At 37.7% G+C, this 22,066-nt stretch overlaps 2 protein-coding genes across 3 annotated transcripts; both read right to left on the bottom strand.

Annotated features, from left to right (window-relative positions):
• Window positions 1-183: 183 nt before the first annotated feature.
• LOC111948060 (uncharacterized) lies at window positions 184-1,544 on the bottom strand. 2 transcript variants are annotated; one of them, XM_078953500.1, is made up of 3 exons: window positions 1,315-1,544; window positions 876-1,220; window positions 184-794 (listed from the first exon to the last, which is right to left on the bottom strand). In XM_078953500.1, the coding sequence occupies exons 1-3, from the start codon at window positions 1,355-1,357 to the stop codon at window positions 442-444; spliced, it is 741 nt and encodes a 246-aa protein (XP_078809626.1). In that variant the 5' UTR covers window positions 1,358-1,544; the 3' UTR covers window positions 184-441. The 2 variants fall into 2 exon arrangements, with proteins under 2 accessions (XP_078809626.1, XP_023815213.2); XM_023959445.2 differs by having other exon boundaries at window positions 876-1,367.
• An 8,435-nt stretch (window positions 1,545-9,979) lies between these two features.
• Window positions 9,980-15,666, bottom strand: nitr20 (novel immune-type receptor 20). Its single transcript, NM_001137599.1, is given in 6 exon segments — window positions 9,980-10,278; window positions 11,762-11,826; window positions 13,921-14,055; window positions 14,768-15,093; window positions 15,179-15,521; window positions 15,624-15,666. Coding segments are annotated over 3 exon segments (522 nt in total). The 3' UTR covers window positions 9,980-10,278; window positions 11,762-11,826; window positions 13,921-14,055; window positions 14,768-14,957.
• Between the last annotated feature and the right edge of the window lie 6,400 nt (window positions 15,667-22,066).

Raw genomic sequence — 22,066 nt, 5'->3', positions numbered from 1 at the left:
GTGATTAGTCTAAACAATGAATAAAAACTAAATGTATTCGCATATTTTTATTTTTACAGAAATTGATAGGAAACGAAACTACAAAAGAAGTACTTAATTTGAAAAGTGTGTCAAAAAGATTTTAAGGGGTTCTCATTTTTTTTAATTATTCAAATTATAGATGTGTTGAATCATTAAGAAAGAACAGCTTTGATTTCAAAGAGAGTAGGAAACAGTAGGAAATTACAGAAACCTAAAAATCAAAACAATGGAGCAAAAGGTACAAAGTCTTACCTGAAAACATCCTACTCAGTCATTATGAATTTAAATTTGCTCCAATTATGTCTGTGATTTCTCCTTAAATCTATAAAGTATTTTTTTATAAAGTCAGAGTCAACAAAAGATAATCAGTTGAAATTAATAACCTGAAAACTTTGTATGTCAATTTTACATAAAACAAGTTTAACACATACTCATCCGCACTTTGTTTCCTTCTCCAAACAGAATTTGTCCACATGAGAGCACGGCGCAGGAGGAAATGCCAGAATCGGAGAAGTTCTGTAGGGTTTTGGACAGATTGTAGACGCATCTTCTTCCATGGTCATCACAGCTGGGACTGGTTGCGTGAATGATGTCTGCATGAGTTTCTGATCCAGCCTGGTACCAGTAGACTCTGTGTTCTCCCAAACACGGATCTGGGTTCTTCTTGATCTTTGACTGAACTGAACATTGCAGATTGAATGTGTTTCCCTGGAAAACTGACTCTGCATCTGAACTTTGTTGCACATGAACGGCATTTTGTTTCTTTGTGGGATCTGTGAGATACACAATAAAATTTTCAATTTCTATAAATTAAATAGCTTCTGTTGATTTTTAACAAAAGAAACACATTTTACCTTTTACAACCAGGTGACTGCCATTAAAAAATCTCATTGTTAAATATGATCCTGCTTGACATAAGTATGTTCCTTCATCCTCTTGGCTGACATTACTTATGCTGAGAGAACCCCCTTTAGCTTCTGGAATGATCCCGAATCTTGAAGAGTTAAACTGCCCATACATTTGCACTATTCCATAATTAATCTTACCAACAGTTTTAATCACATATCCTAACTCATACTTAAACCAGCTGAGTAGGTTATTATCAATGCCAGTAGTTGAACAAATCAGAGTCACATCATCGCCCAGTTCAGCCTTCGTCAAAGAGATCTTTGAAGGAGTCTCCATCGGCTGGGTCACGACTGTAAACAAATGCAATGAGAACAATTCAAAGATGCGGAAAAGACACCTACTTCGCATTTAAACTTGTTTTATTTATTCGACACTGTAACTTACATATTGCAGTGAGAAGAATGAAAGCAGACAGCTCTCCGATCATTATGGCACATCTCCCTCCTCTTGCACAACTGGTGTATTTCCACTCAAAGAGATGATTTATGCATAACTTGAAAGATGCTTAGAAAGTGGAAATCATAGTGATTGGTTGAAAGAATAAAAAGAGACTTCCTGCTTTTTTGCTGAAACTACTTTTTCACACTGTTACCTTTGAAAATGACATTTGTATGTAGCAACAGAATACAGTAGCATCAACTAAATTACATAGAATTACCCAAAGTAAAAAACACTTGTACATTTCACTTATCATTAAACTTTCTGAAAATACGTTAGTTTTGGTCAGAGTTAAAAGAGTTTCTCTAAAGGATTTTTGGCCCATTACATTTGTACAAATAAAATCTATATTTTATAGAATTATTCTGCTTTGCATCTTTCTAAAAGTATCTGCAGTGATGTGATCCATCTTGTGACCCATCTTTGGTCACAACAGGTAACCTCCAAGGCTCTGACCTCCGCCCTCCACTTTTTCATAATCTATCTTTTGCTGGTTGGTTCAGTGTTCATAAACTAGAGAGCTACAGTGTGTTCCAAATTATTAGGCAAACTCTATTTTTCTATGATATTTCTAAATACTCAATGTGAAATGACAGTCAGCATAATTTTGGCAATGTAATTTCTTAATTAATTCTTAATTTTTATAATATTAATAATGAACTGGATTTATCTGCACTTTTCCAGATGCTCAAAGTTCTTACAATGGGTATCCATTATTCATTCACTCCTCATTCATTCTTAGTGATGGTATCTACACAGCCACAGCTGCCCTGGGGCAGACTGACAGAGGCGTGGCTGCCGGTACGCACATAAGGCCCCTGTGCAAAACCAGTACCTCCAGTGTTTTGTGCAAGGACACAAGAGTTGTCAGAAGGGAGTGGGAAATGAACCGCCAATCCTTCAATCATTGGCCGACCTGCTCAACCACCCGAGCCACTGCTGCTTAATGTTATTGAACAAACCTCCCAAAGATAACAGTATTTTTTTTTTTTCAAAAGTCTTCCAAAGTCACTTTTTGGAAGTGGGCTGCCTCCCACCCTCATAAATGTATTGCTTGAAGATACTCTAAAGCAGGGGTCCCTCGAGGGCCACTGTCTAACATGTTTTCCACCTGACCTGCCATTGAAGCTCTTTATTGGCTAAACACACCTGATCAGCGTAATCAGCAGCAAATACGGTTGGGGTTCTGGAAAACCAGCAGAACACCGGCCTTCCAGGACTGGATTTGGGGACCCCTGCTCGAAAGGTTCTTAAAAAGGTCAAGGTCAGGGGAGGATGGGGGCCACACCATAAGTTTATCTTCTTTTATGCCCATAGTGGCCAATGCTACAGAGGTATTCCTTGCAGCATTAGATGGTGCATTGTCATGCAGGAAGAGAAATTTCTTACAAAAAGTACAGTTCTTCATTTTGTACCACGAAAGGAAGTGTTTAGTTAGAACCTCCACATACTTTTCAGAGGTCATTTTCACACCTTCATGAACCCAAAAGGGGCCGACCAGCTCTCTCCCCACGATTCTGGCCCAAAACACGACAGCCAGCTCGTTGTTGACATCAAAACCTTGATGGGACATATTGGCCATCCACCAACCACCCAGTTGTGATTATGCATTCCTTAGGTCTGCTTCCTGTTTTATTGTGAAGGTTCTTCACCTCTTGTTGAATCCCAGTGTTAGTTCAAAAACTTCTTGTCTGCCTTGTTTCTACCGGTTCCAGACGCATGGAATCTGCTGCCTCAGCTCTCGATGCTCACGCACGGAGTCTTCTGCCTTTACCACTTACGGGATTCCTCTCCACGTCTATGACATCACCTTTCCTCATAAGCTCACCAGGGCACAGGGCCATTCTACAATTGGATCCCTGAAATCTCCAAAGGAACTTCTTCGTAACCTGTGTGTGTCTTCACTTAGGTCTTCACTTAAACATTACAGAACTAACTGGCCCGACCCGCCGGCACCCCCATGACTTTTCCACACCGGCCCCAGACTCCATGTCTGACACACCGGCTGACTGCTGGCCTGACCCGCTTGCCCTCTCGGCCGATGACTCGGTGGATGCCTCTGTTCCCGCCTCCACTTTGGCCGACCCTGACAACTGGCCCAACCCGCCGGCGTCCGACGACTGGCCTTACCCGCCGGCGCACCCTTTTCCACGCCAGCCCCAGACTTCATGCCTGACCCAACGCTGGTCTTGGATTCCCCGCAGGTGCCGGATCCACCGGACTCCCTTCCGGCGCCTGACCTGCCGGACTCCCTGCCGGTGCCTGATCCTCCGATGCCTGACCTGCCAGATTTACTGCCGGAAAGAAACTAGAGACGTCCACATAGAGATTAAGTTTCTGGTATGAACTCAATTATAGGGTTGCTGAGGAGGTAAAGAGCTGGTGTGAGCTTTCTTGCAGATCATGGAAAAACACAAATAACTTTTGAGATGTTCCAAAGTTTTTTATTTGGATTTCATTACTCAAAATCTAATAAAAAAGGTCCAAACAGGTCCAAAATGTGGTTACAAGGCTGAAAGGTTGCAGATGAACAGAAACTTTGTTAAATAGTGAAAGGAGCTCAGGGTATTTAAACTAAGAAGTAGGGTATGGATAAAGGTAGGGCAGAATCCTGACAGAGGTTGTTTTTGGGAGTGACTAGATGGATTTGATCAAGAATGAACATACATTGGAAGAACAGCCCATGTCAGGTTATTTTTTTAGATAAAAGAAGGGGAATTAGATTGAGATGGTTCTGACATGTTGAGAGGAGGGACAGTAATGCTAATGATGCGGTTGGAGCTACAAAAAAAGAGGTATAGAAGAAGACCAGAGAGGAAGTGAATGGATGCAGTCAAGATGCAAGATGACACGAGGGCGGTTGGTGTGAGTGAGCGGATGAGTTAGATTGGTTCGTTGTGGTGAGCTCTAAAGGGAGCAACCCAAAGGACAAAGATGAAGCAAAACTAAAAATATGTATAATTTGTTATATCTACATAGTAGTTTTATACTTTTTTTGAAGCAGCTACTCTGTTTGAGGTGAGACTTTTTGGTTTAATTACCTTTAGCGTTTCAAGTATTAACTGTTCAGTTTGTATCATGAAAAGTAAGACATCCAGATGTATTCTCTCAGATTGTGAATTGTTTTTTTTTATTTATATAAAAGCTGTTCCTGTGTTGAAGGAACTATGTTCCAATTAACTATACTTGAAACAATCAATAAACTCAAAATGAAACTCAAGCCATTTAGGTACATTTCTCATACCCCCCAAAGCCCAGACCTTTATCTGTGAGACAAAGTGTTCATATCTAAATAAAGCTTTTCAAGGTATGTGGGTAACTATCCTGTTGATACTCAAAGCCACTCTCTTTCTGAGTAACAATAATCTTTGTTTTGTCTGACACAGAAATGGCCTTCCGCAACCTACATTTTACAGCTCATCTCCTTTGCAAAGCACATGCGGCTTTGACAGTGTTTCATTGGTAATGACGCACAAATGCCACAATGCAATAAAAACAAGTTACCAATTTTATTCCTTAACCAGTATTTTTTATTTTTTTCACAAGGGTGCTTGTTTTTGTATTTGCCCAGTTGGTATTCACTAAAAGTGAGTTTCTTGAAAAACATCCAAAAGTATTGGTCTAAAATATTATCCTTGACTAAAACACAAATGTCAAAAGATGAACAAAATTTTACACAAATGTTAAAAATACTGTATCACATGAATGTTTTATTTTTTATGGGACACCAGATTTAAAAAAAATGTAGATATGTTATTTTAAAAGCATTCTGACTTGATAGAATCTAAGAACAGAGTCGTGTGTTCCCCATTCAAGCAGCGTTCGGACTTCCTGAGATCTTTGAAGTGGTAAAGCCCACCAATCATTCTAAAGACATTTTTACAAAGCACTTATTTTGCTTCCTGATGTGCTTCAAAGAAGAGTTGGTGCCATATTTGTCATCAGTTTTCCTTCCTCAGAAGACTTTAAATAGACTTGACTGTCCTGGTTTTTGTTGGTGTAATTTGGGATCTCTTTTTATTATTTTTTTTCACATTTTTAAAAGACAAAAACGTTTTTAAAATCACATTAAGAAAGCTCAGTTTCTTGTACAGGAATAACCATATTTGTTTTGAGAAAATAAATATATTTAAAAATATATGACACAACATTGGGGCTCAGTAACAGTTGCTTCTGTCCAGATGGTGCGATGGCAAACATTTGTACAAAGGAACAGGAAGTCTGTTAATGGAGATAACAATGATAAGTCTTTGGGTGCAGTGCTTCAGAGGTTTCTCTTTAGGGGCTGACAGAAGGCATCATTCTAGCAGGCTGCAGTTTGACTTCTTCCTCTCTTGTGCTCAAACCAGGAAAAAAGTAGGAAAAATAAAATGACTGTTGCCAATTAAATGATTATTTAAGATAATAGTAAAAATGACATGAAAGTAACAGCTTGTTAATCATTTAAGCTTACTTTTCCTTTCAAAGCTGTCAGTGTTTGTGTATTACAGAGCTCTGTGCTTGCTGCATTTGTTTCACTTTCTTTACATGGGTGAATTAATTAACATTGTCAGGAAGCACAACATTTCTACTGTTACATCAGGAGACAGTTTATAACACTTAAAATAAGTATTACAATTGTTAAACATTTGATTAATTTATATTTTCTTTTTCTAAATTATGGTTAAATGGGTTGTTTTTTTTCGGACCAAGGTGCTTCAGGAATTTGCTGTGTAAAATCACAACAGATTGAATCTGCATTTATTAGAAATTACCTTAACTGTGTTGTTTTGCTCATCAAGTAAGCTGCTAAAGCTGCATGTTTTCATCACCACAATTAATGTCAAAAAAAGGCTATTTCGCAATAAAACTGTATTCATTTAATTATATTATGCAAAAAAACAAAAAAAAAACACAAACTAACTCACATGATAAGTCATTCAAAATCAAGGACGTGAACAAGACTTTGATTTAAAAATTTTCTGCCACGGCACTACCGCTCGTCATCATTGCCCCAGTTGCTGCAGAATGTCAAACCTGCTGGTGACCTCACCCGCAACTGGAATTTTACGCCTGTACTGCAGTTGCATCGTTGAACCAAAATTTATTTCAAGCAACTATGGGATTGTGGGGCTGAACAGTGGTGCAGTGGTTAGCGCTCTTGCCCCACAGCAAGGCTCACTGCTCAAGTCCCAGCTGGGGTACCTGAAACAGAAGACCAATGGGGGACCTTCTGTGTGGAGTTTCTCCCCGTGCATGTCTGGGTTTTCTCCACGGACTCTGTCACGTTCAGCTCGTAGTCTCATAGGCCGTCATCATGGTTAAAGTACAGGCGGAGTCTCAGGACTTGGGTTTAGCTCAAAACTTTTTTTTTCCATTTTCTCTGTTACCATTCACAGTCATGCCCCAAGCTCTAACCACTAACCAACAACCACCCTCCAAATGGTTACAACTAGTGATGGCCCGTTTGACACGACGCTTCGGCGTGCGTTTCACCTTCATGAAACAGAGTGGTTCGGCACAATATTTCAGGCCGTGTGTCAATTTGCGCAGATCATGTGGTTGATGACATATGACGCGCCAAATGCATCGTTTGGTCGAACCAGGTTCATATGTCACTTGTGTTATGAAAAGTTGGGTGCGCTATTACAATATAACAATAAATGAATCCCGAACATTTCCCGACCAGTTTTATTGTTTCCCCAAGATTGCAGTTCATTGCACTTTACCATAGTTCCTGGTAAAAAACATACTGTGGCTCAAGATCGTTTCAACTCAATGTCTTAGAAAATAAGACAATGCATGAACATTATGTATAAAACACCTCAATGAATTTATAATGGCAGTAGGGATAGCTCAGGGGAACTGTCAACTGGGTTTGCATCCAGAGTACTTGTGTTCAAGACCAGTGTTTTACAAATTTTTTTTCTTTGTGTTTATTTTCTTCATGTGATGTGTATTTTGCTGTGTTAGGCACCTTTAACAGAAAACGTCACGTGGTGTTGTTTAATGTTATTTTTTTCTAATCCTCATTAACAACATTGTTTTTTTAAATGTTTTTTCATCATCATTTCCACATTGAAGTGTTACAAGGAGCTTAGTTGAAACATATGTTGATATACGTCCAGTCCGCCACCAGATGCCGCTGTTCTGTGTGGTTTCAAAGCCCTGAATGGTGGTTCATTTTTCCGGCACAATTACATGAACCCCAAGGGAAGCTTCATGGGGCTTCTATTCCCATCCCTAGTTACAACTCCCACCTTTATAGGATTTCTCTTTTGGGGGCTACTATCCACCCAGGTTCCCACAGATAATCTATTTACACAAAATATTAAAATATTTACATTCAAAGTTTCCCCAACCCCTATAAAAATAGACAATCTCCTCATACAAAAATAGAACTCACTAGCTGTTCCTAAAGCATTTCAATAATTCACTCAAATAATAAAATTACTACTCTAAATCTCCCCTGTTACCTTTACAATGATTTTGGTTCCCTCCCCGGAACCACTTAACAAAAAAAATGATTTATCTTAACTGAAGCAAATAATTAAGTTAGATCAAAGTAAAAAAGTTTATCTTTCCAACATCCATATGTGGTCTTATCACCCTCTCATGGTGGAAAAAGTATTATCTGAGCTTTTTCATCCACTAAGTCATCTTTAAATGGACACGCCATGCTGCTTCCCCTCCCTGTAAACAAACTAAGCTTCAACTAAACCTGCTCCAGACCAGGTTATGTTCAGAGCATGAGTTGCCATGGCAACTTGACCTACCCTGAAACATACCTCCATTTCTGGAACCAAAAGCTGAGGTTATCAACTTCCTTAGCCTCAAACTTATCGTGGGAGCTAGCATAACCTGCTTTCTGGAATACCCCCCTGCTCAGTTGTCCTCTCCTGTTAAATTTAAAGCTTCAGTTAATTTTGTTACTTTGACCTCTTTTAGGGGGCCATTATTGTCAATCTAGATGTTTTAAAAAATAAATGTAAACTTTTTTTATATCATTTTTTGTTGTCTGTGCCTTACAATGCTCAGTCCATCACAGTCCACAATTATGTCTTTTTTACACTGAAGATGATGAAAACGTAACTGAAGAAGTTATAGAAAATATCTAACTTTACACCCGAAAAGAGTTACAGAGAGAGCGGACAAAAAATAATAATGCAAGAATGGAAATATCTTATATCTCCAATACAGTTACATTTACAGTACAGACCAAAAGTATCTCATATTTTGCACTAGACTAGATAGTGCAATTCGCCTCTGTATTGCGTGTTTCTACTGAGTGGATGAACACACCACCCTCCTCTGCCTCAGCGTTTTGCAGTCACAGCAAGGCAATGAGCAGGTTGTCAATCATTTTATAAATAAACCCTTGAGACAATTGCTTCGCTTAAAAAGTATATACGCCACTCAGAAATGTGTCAAATTCGATATGCTTTGAAAACCACCTCCTCCAAGCGCAAAAACTTTTTTTCAATAAACTGTGCCAAAACATACCCTTAGAAGACTTTTTAGTTTACATTCAGACATAAAATAACAGTGATGCCAGACAAGCAAAGCCGTAAAGGAAAAAGAAAACTCAATAAGCTCATGTAATTGTAACGGCGTGTTTTTTTATTGTGTTAATTCTGGGCGCCTTGTTCTGGACGGTGTGAGTCGAAATTACAAGGACCCTGAACCCCTCATGGAAATAACCGTGGAAGAGGCAAAAGATGCACATCTGACATTGATCGTTTTTTTAAGAGACCTGGTCAAAAACAGAGGAAGAGTTCCAGAATTAGAAAGGAGGAAAGAGAGGAGGCCAAGACGGGGGTTAACTGCCTCTCAGATCTGTGCTGCACCACCAGAGGTAGGGTGTAGGCAGTTTCCCTTGGGAAAGAATGCAGATCAAGGTGTGACCCATCTCCTAGAGAGAACGTGGCGCAGGACCAGCAGTGGTGGAGACCCATTGAGGTGGACACCTTTCGCGGTGAGCGGAACCAAGAATGAGCCGCATGTGGGACAACAACGGAGGACATGGAGCCATGCCACTGGAAGATAGAGGGACATGCCACCAGGACGCAAAGCAAGAAAGGGAAGTGGGATAGATCAGCAGTGGGGTGTGGTCGCGATGCACGCCCCTTTGAGCAGTTGGACATTTCAAATGGAGAAAGGAGTTTTTGTGTTTGGTGGAGCATCAGACTCAATTCAGGATGGATTTATAGAGTCTCTGTGTGACAAATTGTAAGTAAACTGTTCTTCCTCCATCAAGCTCGGTCAATGTTTTTTGAAATCGTCACCTTTCAACATAATGTCATTTTCAAGTAAAAAGTCTCCGTTGCTTGAATGACCACTTAGTTTCTCTTAAGTACCAAATACTTTCTCATGCGTGTGAGAAACCAGTAGCCAATTACTTATTACATTTTTTCCAAGGCCCCTAAGGGGCTCTGTAAGGTAGAATGCCTGTGGGTAAATAATTTGAAAATAAGTGAAAATCTCAAGTTTTAAGGAAGCGGTCGAAATGGACAGGTCAATTTTTGAAGGAAGAATAAAAATTATGGGGCAAAATGTGTAAGGAGGCTCTTTACTTAAACTTCTTTAACTGAACAGTCAAAAGGAAACAATAAAACACACATACGACATGTCCTTAGATTATAGAAGTTAGATTTATTTTTAAGAAAATTGCCAATAGTACAATTCAAAAAACAGTATAATACAAAATTCCACATTTTACATTTGCTTACATTAACTTTTAACTAAATAGTAAACATTTTTCTTGTGTTACTGACTAACACAATAATCTGTTTACTCTTCACGAACTCTTCTTTTAAACATTGTCTGTGAGTATATATAGTCCTCTGCTGGGTTTTCTGTGATTTTTGGTCTTCTTAATTGTCCTGGAGTGAAATCCAAGGCTGCATAACACATCTCAGTTTCCCCAAAACCCTGCAGAAAACATTTATTAGTGTTTAAGATTAAATATTCACTCCAAAATATTGTTAAAACGTTCCCAGTGGTCTTTTAAACATGATTATGCTGCTTTTAGCCTAAATTAAAAAAGACCTGTGTTGTTTTTTTAGGACATAATATCTGCAGAGCAACAGGAACTCATTAAAAATTCCTATCTGATTTGTGGGTGGGACTGTTGGCGCTGAGTAACCATGGAAACCCATTTCATGAAGCTCTCTGCATACTGTACTTGGGCTGATCTGGACGTCAAATGAAGTTTAGATCTCTGCAGCAATTTGCAGAAAGTCGGTGATCTCTGTGCTCTGCACTTCAGCATCCACTGACCCCTCTCCATCAGTTTATGTGCTCTACCACTAGGGGGCTGAGTGGCTAGTGTCCCCAAAGTCTTCCATTTTGTTATGACAGAGCTGACAGCTGACTGGAATATTCAGGAGACAGGAAATGTCACGTATGGATTTGTTGCACAGGTGGCATCCTATGACTGTTCCATAATGGAATTCACTGAACTCCTGAGAGCGGCACATTCTTTCGCAAATGTTTGTGCTTGATACCTGAGTGCTTGATTTTACAGACCTGTGGCCAAGCCAAGTGATCAGGACACCTGATTCTGATCACTTATATGGGTGAGAGAATATTAATGGTAATATTGTGTATATGCTTTAAATTTCCTTCTCACACTGCCTCACAACAATTGCAGAGCACCCCCACCACTGCATTTCAACTCAAGAGCAGCACAGATGAACTCATTTCATTTTAAATCAAACACCTTTGCTATCCTAACCAAATCCAGAACTTTAGCTAAAAGGCTATTCTTGACAACAACAAAATATAATTAGTAAAATAATTTTACTTTAAATTAATAGTTAATTCAACACAATAGGTTTAATGGAGGATTAGTGAAAAACATGTAATTGTGTTCTCTGAACTGCTCAAAAATTGATAGCTGCAGGCCCGCTTGAGGTAATGTTTTTGTTAATTTATTTATGAAAATAGATTATTATAAATGTATTACATAGAAACATGTGTTTGAACCTCATTTGATCTGTACCAGAGTTTGTTTCTGAAGAGAGCCTACCCTATTTGGCAAAAGTGAATGCTCACTTTGGGTTTATTTACACTTAATGCTTTGTTTTGGGTGAAATGGGCCAGAGTTTTTTTTCCCAGAAGTCTGGACCAAGCATGCAGGTCTGCTTCAGAGTCCTGCTTCCAAATGAATGTATGATTTTAGTTTAAGAATATATTATTTTCTTTACATCAAGATTACATCTTTCTTTACTGTACTACTTCCATTTTATTGTTTGGCAGTTATTTTTTTGTATTAAATAGTTTAGTCTATTCCAATTTCCACAACATTCAAACTCTAAAACATATCTTTACTTTGTTACAAAGTTTGTATTTTTAAAATATTACAAAGAAGTCAAATGTTTCAATTGTTTAAGAATGTCTGGATTATACCTACCCCATGGTTTGGTTGGTCTTCAGCTGATCTAAGCTGTTCAGCCTGGCTGGACCTTGCAGCATCGCCTAATAAATACATACATGAATGAATTAATGTATTGCACCAGTGATTCTAGCACAGACTGGGTATTATTCATGAAAAGTGCAATCACACTTGCAAGAGGCCATGTGTTCTCTCAGACAAAGCTGGGCAAGTGACAAAACAAACCCAAATCACTCTTAGTGGTTCCTAAGGTGAGGGCCAAAATTAATGGTGAACTGGTTGGGTGAAGAGAGGAATCGGGGAATAGTTTTAATGTAAAACGCTATGCGCTTAACTGGAATATTTAGCACTAAACATATAAAGTTTGAAGAACTAAATCCCAATTTATGACCCCAAAGGGGGGTCACAAGACTGCCAGAGCTTGTCTCAGTTGCATACTTTAGTTGTTTTTGCAATACTGGAGGAAGCCTGAGTGCCCGGAGAACGCCCAAGCACGCTGAACATGCAAATTCCATGCAGAAGGGTCCCAGCCAGGATTTGAACTAGGACCTTATTGCTGTGACAAGAGTGCTACCCACTGCACCAGTGGTTAGCTGGTGTTTCGCTTTTGCGTGAGATGTTGGGGTCTTAAGGTAATTCAATTCAATTTTATTTATATAGCCCAAATTTACAACAGCAGTCGTCTCAATGGGCTTCCGTACCGTATCAAAAAGGATCATAAATAAAGGGAAGAGAAAAATAAATCTATCTCTGGAATGTAAGCACTCCTATTTGGTCTCATCAAATTGAAATGCAAAATTCAAACAGGAACAAAAAATGTTTTTTGTTTGTAATTGCAAAAATGAAATAAACAATTTAAGGTCATTGCATTTTACAAATCTGTGAAATAGCCAAGAGGTGCAAAACATCTTTAAATTTAAGATACAACATCAACAAATCCCAGGAAAATTGAACAAATACTGAAACACAACAGCAAATCGCGGAACAAATTACAGAGTCCTAAAACACAAAAGCAAATCCAGGTGCAAATGACAAATTATCGAATGACAAAAACAATCTGTCACAAATGACCAAATCCAGAAACACAACAACGAAAGCAGAGACACGGCTTCTAACAGAAAGCTTCATAATACAAAACTAATCGTGTATGATATTTTAAAGTTATTTCTTACTGTTTTCTTTATAAATGCATGAAACGCTCCAAAAGCATTTTTTTAAATTGTATTAAAACTCTAAGAATTACAAATGAGATGCAAAAACCTTACATTGCTAAACATTGTTTTAATTTTTACTGTAGTAATATAATAAAAAAAATGCTTTTGGACTGTTTCATGTATTTATAATGTCCACATAAGGAAAAGAGTGATAAATAACTTTCTGTTAGAATCCGTGTCTCCGCTTTCGTTGTTGTGTTTCTGATGTGGTCATTTGTAACGGGGCTGTCTTTTGTAATTCAGTATTTGTTCATTTGCAGCAGATTTGCTGTTGTGTTTTAGTATTTGTTCATTTTTGCTGGGATTTGTTGTTGTTGTATCTTAAATGTAAATGTGTCTTGCACCTCTGGGCCACCGTTAATTTGTTTATCACAATTATATTCACAAATACATTTTAAAACTACAATATTCATTCATTAGTTTAAATATTAAATACTTCAAATTGTCTTCTATAAAAACTACTTTGATCATAAGACACTTACTATGTATAGTTTCATAGTTTGGTAATTACATTTTTTATAAATTATTTTATATATTCTACTAATATATTACTAATACTAACTTTTGCTAAACTAATAAAAATTAGTTTAGCAAAAAATTACGGAAGAATAACAAGAATTGCTGTAGTGGATAGCAGTAATACAGAGCTGCATGGTAACATGAAGAATAAGTCTCATGATGAACTTAAGATGTGCTTATGTTTCTGCACATTTCCTCCCCAGTAAAAGAGGTGACCTTTGAAAACTTGTGAAAAGGAGAAACCTTCAGCTGAAAGTATCCACACATGCAGTGGAAGTGACCGCACCCTTGAATGCAGCCTCAAGTCACTTTGATGACATGAACAAGCAAAACAGCAAAAACTGAATGTGTATTTGCCAAATTAACAATGTATTTCAGTTTTAAACATATTTCTGAAAAACCATTTAGAACAGATAGTAGATGCAATAAGAATAATGAACTCACCTTTGCAGAGCCCGAAAACTCCTTTTTGCCTCTTCCTTGCAAGAAATAATGCAATATTTGCAAGTATGCTGCAGGCTAACAGTGTCCCAAATATGCTGATATGTTGTTTAGCATTGGTACACAACATGTCTTGTGCTGAAATAAAAAAAAGGAGAAATGCTATGTTACATTTGCTCATGTAAACCAACTAACTAAAGGTTTGCTCAGTGTAACTAGTAACAGTTGGGGTTAAGTTTAAATAAAAGGATTATAAGGAATCTTTTAGTTAATTTAAATAACAGTGATAATTTATATATTCTATCCTAAATTTTTTTGGGTCAAATTTCTTAAAGTAAATTTGTATTTAACTTGTTTAATATGGTGGACTAGGGTTAACAAATCCAAGAAAATAATTATAAATGTGTTTTCATGTAGTGATTTTGTGGGACTGCAATTTCATTTTGAGTTTTTCAATATCCTTAAGGAAGGGCATCCGGCGTAAAACATTGCCAAGTTTACCATGCGACTTGTTCGCTGTGGCGACCCCTGATGGGAGAAGCCGAAAGAGGAAGAATATCCTTAACATAAATAATGATAATAATAAAGCAATTTCCTTCACACATACTATAAAAATGGATAAGCAGTGCCTTTGATGTGACGAGGAGAAGGGCAGGAACAAGCAACTTAAAACACTAACAGACAAAAAGAACCGCAGAGCGGGAAACCAACTGCATTTACCATCAGCTGGAGACCACACTCACATGGTTTCCTGTTTTTATAGACTGTACAATATTTCACAGTTGAAACATTTCAATTTTCTTAAATTTAAAATTTCATGAAAGCATACATGTTAGATAGTAGAACATACCCATCTGCACTTTGGTTCCTTCACCAAACATGATTTCTCCACATGAGACCACAGCACAGGTGTAAACGCCACAATCGGAGAAAGTCTGTATGGTTTTGGACAGATTGTAGACACATCTCCCTTCTCGATCATCACAGCTGGGACTGGTTGCATGAAAGATGTCTGCGGGAGATTTAGATCCAGCTTTGTACCAGTAAACTCTGCGTTCTCTGGCACACAGATTCTTTTCAGACAGAACTGAACACTGCAGATTCACTGTGTTTCCCAGCAGGACCAACTCCAGTTTTGGACTCGGTTTCACAGATCCAGATTTCAGTTCATTTTTAGGACCTGTGAAATGCACCAGAACAAATTTTAATTAAAACAGTTGTTTCCAATGTGGCATCAAAAAGCACAGAAGAACATACTTCACCTTTCACAAATAAATGAATCCCATTGATGAATTCCATGTTGTATGAAGAACCTGCCTGACAAAAGTAAGCGGCTTCATCTTCTTTGCTGACATTTTTTATTGTGAGAATTAATTTATCATCATTCTTTTTTACAGTATAGATTTTTGAGTCGTCAAAATGTTCATTAAATTTCCCAAAACTGCTCTTTAAAATTGTATGGATCACATAACCATATTGAAACTTATACCAGTACATCAGTGCCTGGTCAAAATCCTGAGAGGAACATGTGAAAGTCACATTATCACCAAGTTCTGCCTCAATCAAGGGGATTTCTTCAGGAAGCTCCAGGGTTTCAATCACAACTGAAAAAAAGGAGACAAATGACAAATTATGGAAGACAGGACAAAATCATGGTTAAATGCTTTTTATGTACATTTTTTTCTGGAACCACATTGAACACTCACATACTCCCCCTAGAAGAATGAAAGTAGCCAGCCCTCTGATCATTGTGGCACATCAAACCACTGTTGCTCAACTGATCTCCCCTCTCTCAAAGAAACAAGAAACTCAGCCTGAAGAAACACTAGAGAAAAGAAAAGCCTGGTGATTGGCTGACGGGCAGAAAATCCACTTCCTTTAGTTTAACAAAGACCTGTGATTTTGCACTGAAGGTAGCAAAACAACCTCTGTTTATAATTTTGATCAAAAATAAATGTAATTCGTAGATAAGATCCATAATCCATTACAAAAATATTATTTTTGTGAAATTTTATGTGTAAGTTATTACTAGATGGCTTTCATTAAGATTTGTCTCAGCGCAATTTTTGTTACACTTGCGTGAAAAAAAAGATTTTGCTTAAAATGTAATTAAAAATCATTTGAAAACAGAACAAAGATAACAAATGCGCTACATTTGCAGGACAGTCAAATGCACATCATTTTGTCTGTGACAGATAAGGGGATTAGGAAGTGGTTATATATTTTAACAGGAATAGCAGTTGCAATGATGAGATCATCAATGCATCTTTGGTGTTGCGGTTAGTCCAACCATCACTCGCTGTTTTTGTGAAGTTTGGTTGTTGCCTCTGTACATGTGTGAGATTTCTGTTCTTGGGCCTCTCCCCACAGTGGAAAAACATGCATGCTTGGTTGATCGCTGTTACTGAAGCTCCATTTAGAGTAAATGCATGGTCCTTTGGCTGAATGTGTTTGTGTGTATGTGTGTGGTGGTGGTGGTTGTGGGGGGTTGCAATTTGAATTTTGTCTTTTCTTTTTATGGCTTGAACTTTCTTTATTTTAAAGACAAAATTACAACATTTCACACAAGGACAAAGTGCACAAGTAAGATGTAGTTCACCAAGAGGACGAAAAAAAACCCCAACCCCATAACATCCAAAAAAACAAAACAAAAACAAGAAAAATAGAAAAAAATAAATTAAAAAAACCCAACAAACTAGCAAAACAAATAGATGCCAAATCTGACAGTTATCCCCTATACTTACATAAATGGATACAACATTACAAAACAAAGAGTTTAGGTTTCTAGAGCTGGAGATGTCATTGACCTGCGTCTTCAAAATAGTGAAACCATTTATTGTTGTAGCTTGAATTTTGTCTTTTCAAGTGTTTTTATCTAAGTATTTGAGAGGGGCAACCACTAAACTGAATCCTTTCATTGTAACGTTCTCTCTGCTTTTCTTTTAAAAACCTGTAAAAAAAAAGAATTTGCTTTTAATATGATTATTATTCTAAGAAAAAAATACATTCAGGTCTGAAATTTGTGTCAAATGAATTTATTGAAAAAACTGTAAAAGTGAGCGGTTTCAGGAAAACATACTTTGTCTTGTTTTTTTCATTATAAATAATTGTTGTTGAAAGGTTATCTACTGACAGACCTCTGGAAGTCAAAATAGATATTCTCTCTGACTCCAGACACTTTTTCCTGTTACCCTGTTGGGGAAGATAACGGATAATTGAATAAAATGACTGTTTATGAACAGCAACACTTTGGTGGAGACCCAACAGGCTATGCTACCTACAAGAAATATGCACAAATAAGTTATGGATTAAAGGATAGCCTACTTTTTACTATACCTTTCTTATATTCAGGGGTGTTAATGCCTCCAGTTTTGGTTGGGTAGAACAAAGCAAAACCCTACACAGCTGTCAACCCAAGTCAACCTGTATTTGTACACAATGCACCACCAGGGGGATTCGTGTGATATTTGAAAGCTGTTCTGCCTGTGCTGTGTTTAGAGCTTTTCAGACTGAGGAGGAGGATGTGACTACCAAACCAGAAACCACTCTGTGGGATGAAATCTTTCTTAATCTGTTTAATCCCGACCACAATCTTCACTTCATGAAAGTCCCGCATTGGAAAGAAAAGACGGTGGCGTGCCAGTCTCATCTAGAGAACTGCAAACATTTGATATGTTTCCCCCCACTTCTCTTCAAAACTGCCTTAGCATTTGTCTAAATATCCAACTGAAAACCTTTACCTTGTTGAGATAATCCATCAATTGTACATGTCTGTTATTTCAACTGGTAATTGGGACATGTTCCCGGGGTTTTCTACCTTCCTGTGTCCTATTCACACTGAAGATGGTCCAGCTATCATGTACCAATGCAAGCCAAGCCACTGGGATCCTTATATGGTTCATTGATTTGCCCCAGTACACTTCCATATATGAGGTAGAGCAAGCTCCAAACATGGGAACTTTGGAATTAACCCTTGTTCATCTTTTCCATGTAAAGCAGCCCCAAAACATGATGTGTCCACTTCCATGTTTTACTGCAGGCATGGTGTTCTTTGGATACAACTCGGCATTCTTTCTCATCTAAACACGACAAATTGAGTTTCTGACCAGATGACATTCTCCCAATCCTCTTCTGGATCATCCAAATGCTCTCTAGCAGACTTCAGATGGGTCTGGACATGTACTGGCTCTGGCAGGGGGAATCTGAGTCCTCCCCTGCATAGTGTGTTACTGATGGAGCTTTGGTTACTTTGATTTCAGCTCTTTGCAATTGTGTCATTGACCAATTATGGGGGCTGTGGAGCAGTGGTAGAGCGGTAAACCTCTGATCAGAAGATAGCAGTTTTGTTTAACGCCCTGCCCGCTCATGTGTCAAAGTGTCCTTGTGCTAGACAGTGAACGCCCCATTGCTCCTGGTGGGTACAGACTAGCACCAGTATTGAGCGGCAGAGCTGAGTTGTAGAGACGAGCAGCTAAATCTTAAGGGGAGCACATATGCATCTTGCAGTTCCCTTAAGGCTCGTTATGGCCACCCGAAGGGATGTCATTCAAAATGGAATGTACAATTGACATGCTTGTGGTAGTGTGTCATTAAGTATTTGTAAAGCTAACATAAGTTACAGGCATTTATGACATATGGGTGATGTTGAATGAATACTGCACATGGGGTGATATGTAAGTGCCTGTTAGACACCCATAGGATGCCCACACAAACTTTGCTCTGATTGTCTAAAATCCTTGTTTTTAACAGTCGGGCAGCCTGCTATTTGAAGCCTGCAAAGAGCAGGCTGCTAATTGAGATATAAAAAGCTATTACTTAGTCATTCAGAATAATGATTCTACTTTTTTAACACGTTCTCGTTAATCCAAATTTTTTTATTGCATTTTTTCTTTATTGCAAGTTATAAAGTGGTCAATGAGATGCCTCGATAAAAGTTTTCAATGTCAAATGTTCAAAACGTTTGATTGATAGATTCCCTAGAAATGATGACTTTGAACAATTTGGACCAATCACTGCTTACAGGCATAGTTTGGCTCCAACATGGCAGCATCTGTTTTGAGAAAAAATGGTGAATGAATTGACTTAACATGATTGTTATCAGAAGTAAGCCATTTTCTTTGGATGACGTCACACTCACTCAGTCCAGTTCTCATGTACAGCCAGTGCTCTCTTCATGTTCGTAGAAAAGTTGTGAACGAACATTTTAGCTATATAGGCTCACTGGTTGGTCTACGACTCTTTCGTGCAGGCTACTTGCGCCCCCAGTAGGTATGACCATTTTTCAGCTGCATCTAGTTGTAAATGCTGTTGAGACAAATACTTTAGTCCTGTCCAGGGTTGAGGGGTTTGCTGGTCCCTGTCCCATCTATTTTAGATGGAAGTGGGATGCACCCTGGACACAGACAGAGAGACACACACTCACTTTTGACTTGACTTGACTAAAGCTCAACAACAACACTCTTTGATCCCCAGTGGGCAAGATCAAGAGTACCAAAATGAAACAAAAAAAATTGCACTTTGCTTTTTGATTCAATACAATACCCTATTTTCAGTGACTCTCTGATATCACAATATTTCTACCCTGACATCTGCAGTTCTTCATTTGTATATAACTCCACCACATGTTGTCAAGGTATGAGGTTGCAATAATATATTTGAACTAAATACAAGCTCCTTTTAAGCAAATGTCCTAAAAACCTCACTGTTATTTAGGGGAAGCCAAAGCATGTGAGTTTATTTTTGAAGTTGTAGGCTGGCATGATTGTATTTGTTAACACAGGCTTCATCTAAGCCACTTACTGTAAAAAAAACAGCTGCAGGTGCAACTGCCTTGTGCAAAGAAATAGCTGAACACAGCATGAATCTCACAGCTCAGCACTTTTAAGTGCACGTGACTTTGTTTGAAGCTTTTGGGGTCTCAGGTGCTGACATGCAAGCCTTCAGCAGCAAAATAACATGCTATGTTTTAGTAGGGAGTCATTTTATTTTATTACAGTCAAAATTATTGCTATTTGCTAGACGTTTTCAAAAAAGAAAAAAATCCCTCTGCAACAGAAAAACACATTTTCATGAAACACGGCCTTAGGGTGTTTTCAGACACATTTAGTTCACATAAACCAAAGTTCATTTCCCCCAACAATCCAGAACAAATGTTCAGTCTTAATTTACCCACGTGGACTCTGGTCCGGGACCAGGAACCAACCGCTTGGTTTCCAGTTAGACTGAGCTTCTGCTCACTAAGTTTTCTCAGTCTAAATAGGCGCTTGCCCCCTTATTGTCAAACAAACAACATTTGGAAATTCTGAAAACATACAGACAGCCAAACATAACCACAAGAGCGCAAATACAAATATTAATCTGACAAAAAGAAAAGATTTTGTGAAGATTAACAATGGATGCCAAAGGTTCAAATGTTAACAGCACAACATGGAAAGTGTTCCTTTTACATTTTTCACTCTTTTTTTTCTTTTTTATAATTGCAGCAAAATCAAGGAAGTCAATTATATTTCTCAATATTGTACATCGAGTGCCCCATCAGAGCAGGGATATAAAATAAGGGACAAGTGCAGACGAAAAAGAATTCTTCCTAATATTTCCCACAATCCCTTTATCCACACTCCTGCTAGTTTACATCCCGTATTGTAGTTGGTTGTAACAACTACAAGCTTTTTTCAACTGCATTTTTTTGTCTACTCCTGATTCACAAAGATTTGAATAAAGATACACTCAAAAAACAGTTTTAATCTTATTATTCTTTAGAAGTGTCTTCCAACAGAAAAGTGCTAAAAATACACCAAAATCACCATTTGCATTACAACTCCCTTTTTTAACAGAAAAAGTGAGTTAAAAATGAAATGTTATGCAATAGGGGGGATAAATGGAAAAAAATGACTGTTTCTTTTATAAGTTAACCTTTATAAGTATTGTGTGGGGGGGTCACAGTGTGTTAACGGATGAGAGGCGGGAGGGTAAAGGGTGGGTTGGGTTTTTATTTGATTTTCCGTCTTTTTTTTTTTTTTTTGTTTTTCTTTTTTTTTTTTAAAGCACTTTGAGCTGCACAATGTATGTGAAGATCCCTTCATTCATAAAGTTTGATCTGATTTGATTTGTTACAGTGGGGAGGGTGAAAAAAAGGCCCAGTGCATCCCAAAACAACCGGAGCAGCACTCTTAGCCAATGACTGCATTTCTTTATCACTGTTGAGCTATTTCTGGGAAAGTAGTTATGTTAACAAGTAAATTTGTTCCTGAAGGAGTCAGCTTGTATATAGAAGTACAAAAAATCTAAGCAGTTTAGAGTCTGTTTTGTCGCTTCATAATAATCAAGTATTTAAAAAACTGTGCGTCTAAATATAAAGTTTAACTTTGACTTATGAACTTATGAAAAAAAAACATGCATCCGCTCACTTTAAACACACAAAGTATTATCCGAAACTGTCAGCAGTATTTGGCTGACACACAGCCTATCATGTATATTTCCAAAGAAACAATGATGACAGCACCGCTTAAGAGTCTCTTGACCTCTTTTTTGTGCTATTTTTTACAGCGCTAAGGTAACTGCTTATGAGGTTGTGGTTTTTGCATCAACAAAAAAATATGTTAACAAATGGCACACATGGTAAAAATGTTGTTCCAGAAGGTTAAACGACTTAAGAAGAGCAACAGCATTTTAGTTTGATTTCTTTACAAAACAGTGATGACATTTTCCTTATAGGTCATCATCTTTTACTAAAGTATAACATTCATCTAGATTTATCTGCTTTTAGTTTTTGCCAAGGCCAGGAATAATTACTTAAATCTAAAAAACCCTGAAAGTGTAAAAAGATGAAATAGTTCAAAAGCATATCAGTACAGTATTTGGATTATTAGCTTATTAGAATAAAATACAATAGAAGAAAATACACAATTAAATAATTATTGAATTTATAAATCTAATATGTAAAGCCTATTCAACAAAAGCAGAAGTAAAGCTTTTTCTGTGTACATATAAATCAGTTTCAAATTAAAAACTTTTGGAAGAAGTAGAAATTATTTCCTGATAAACAAATCATTTTTGATTTCTCAACAGCATTTGAAAAAAGGTACAAATGTGCTGAGTTGCAAAATTGCCGGAAGTGTATTTTTAGTTCATCAACCAATCATCGTGACAC

Source organism: Oryzias latipes, chromosome 10 (assembly GCF_053564925.1).
Source record: "Oryzias latipes strain Hd-rR chromosome 10, Olatipes_Hd-rR_3.1".
In the NCBI taxonomy this organism is placed as follows: domain Eukaryota; kingdom Metazoa; phylum Chordata; class Actinopteri; order Beloniformes; family Adrianichthyidae; genus Oryzias; species Oryzias latipes.
This window is presented reverse-complemented; position numbering and strand designations above follow the sequence as displayed.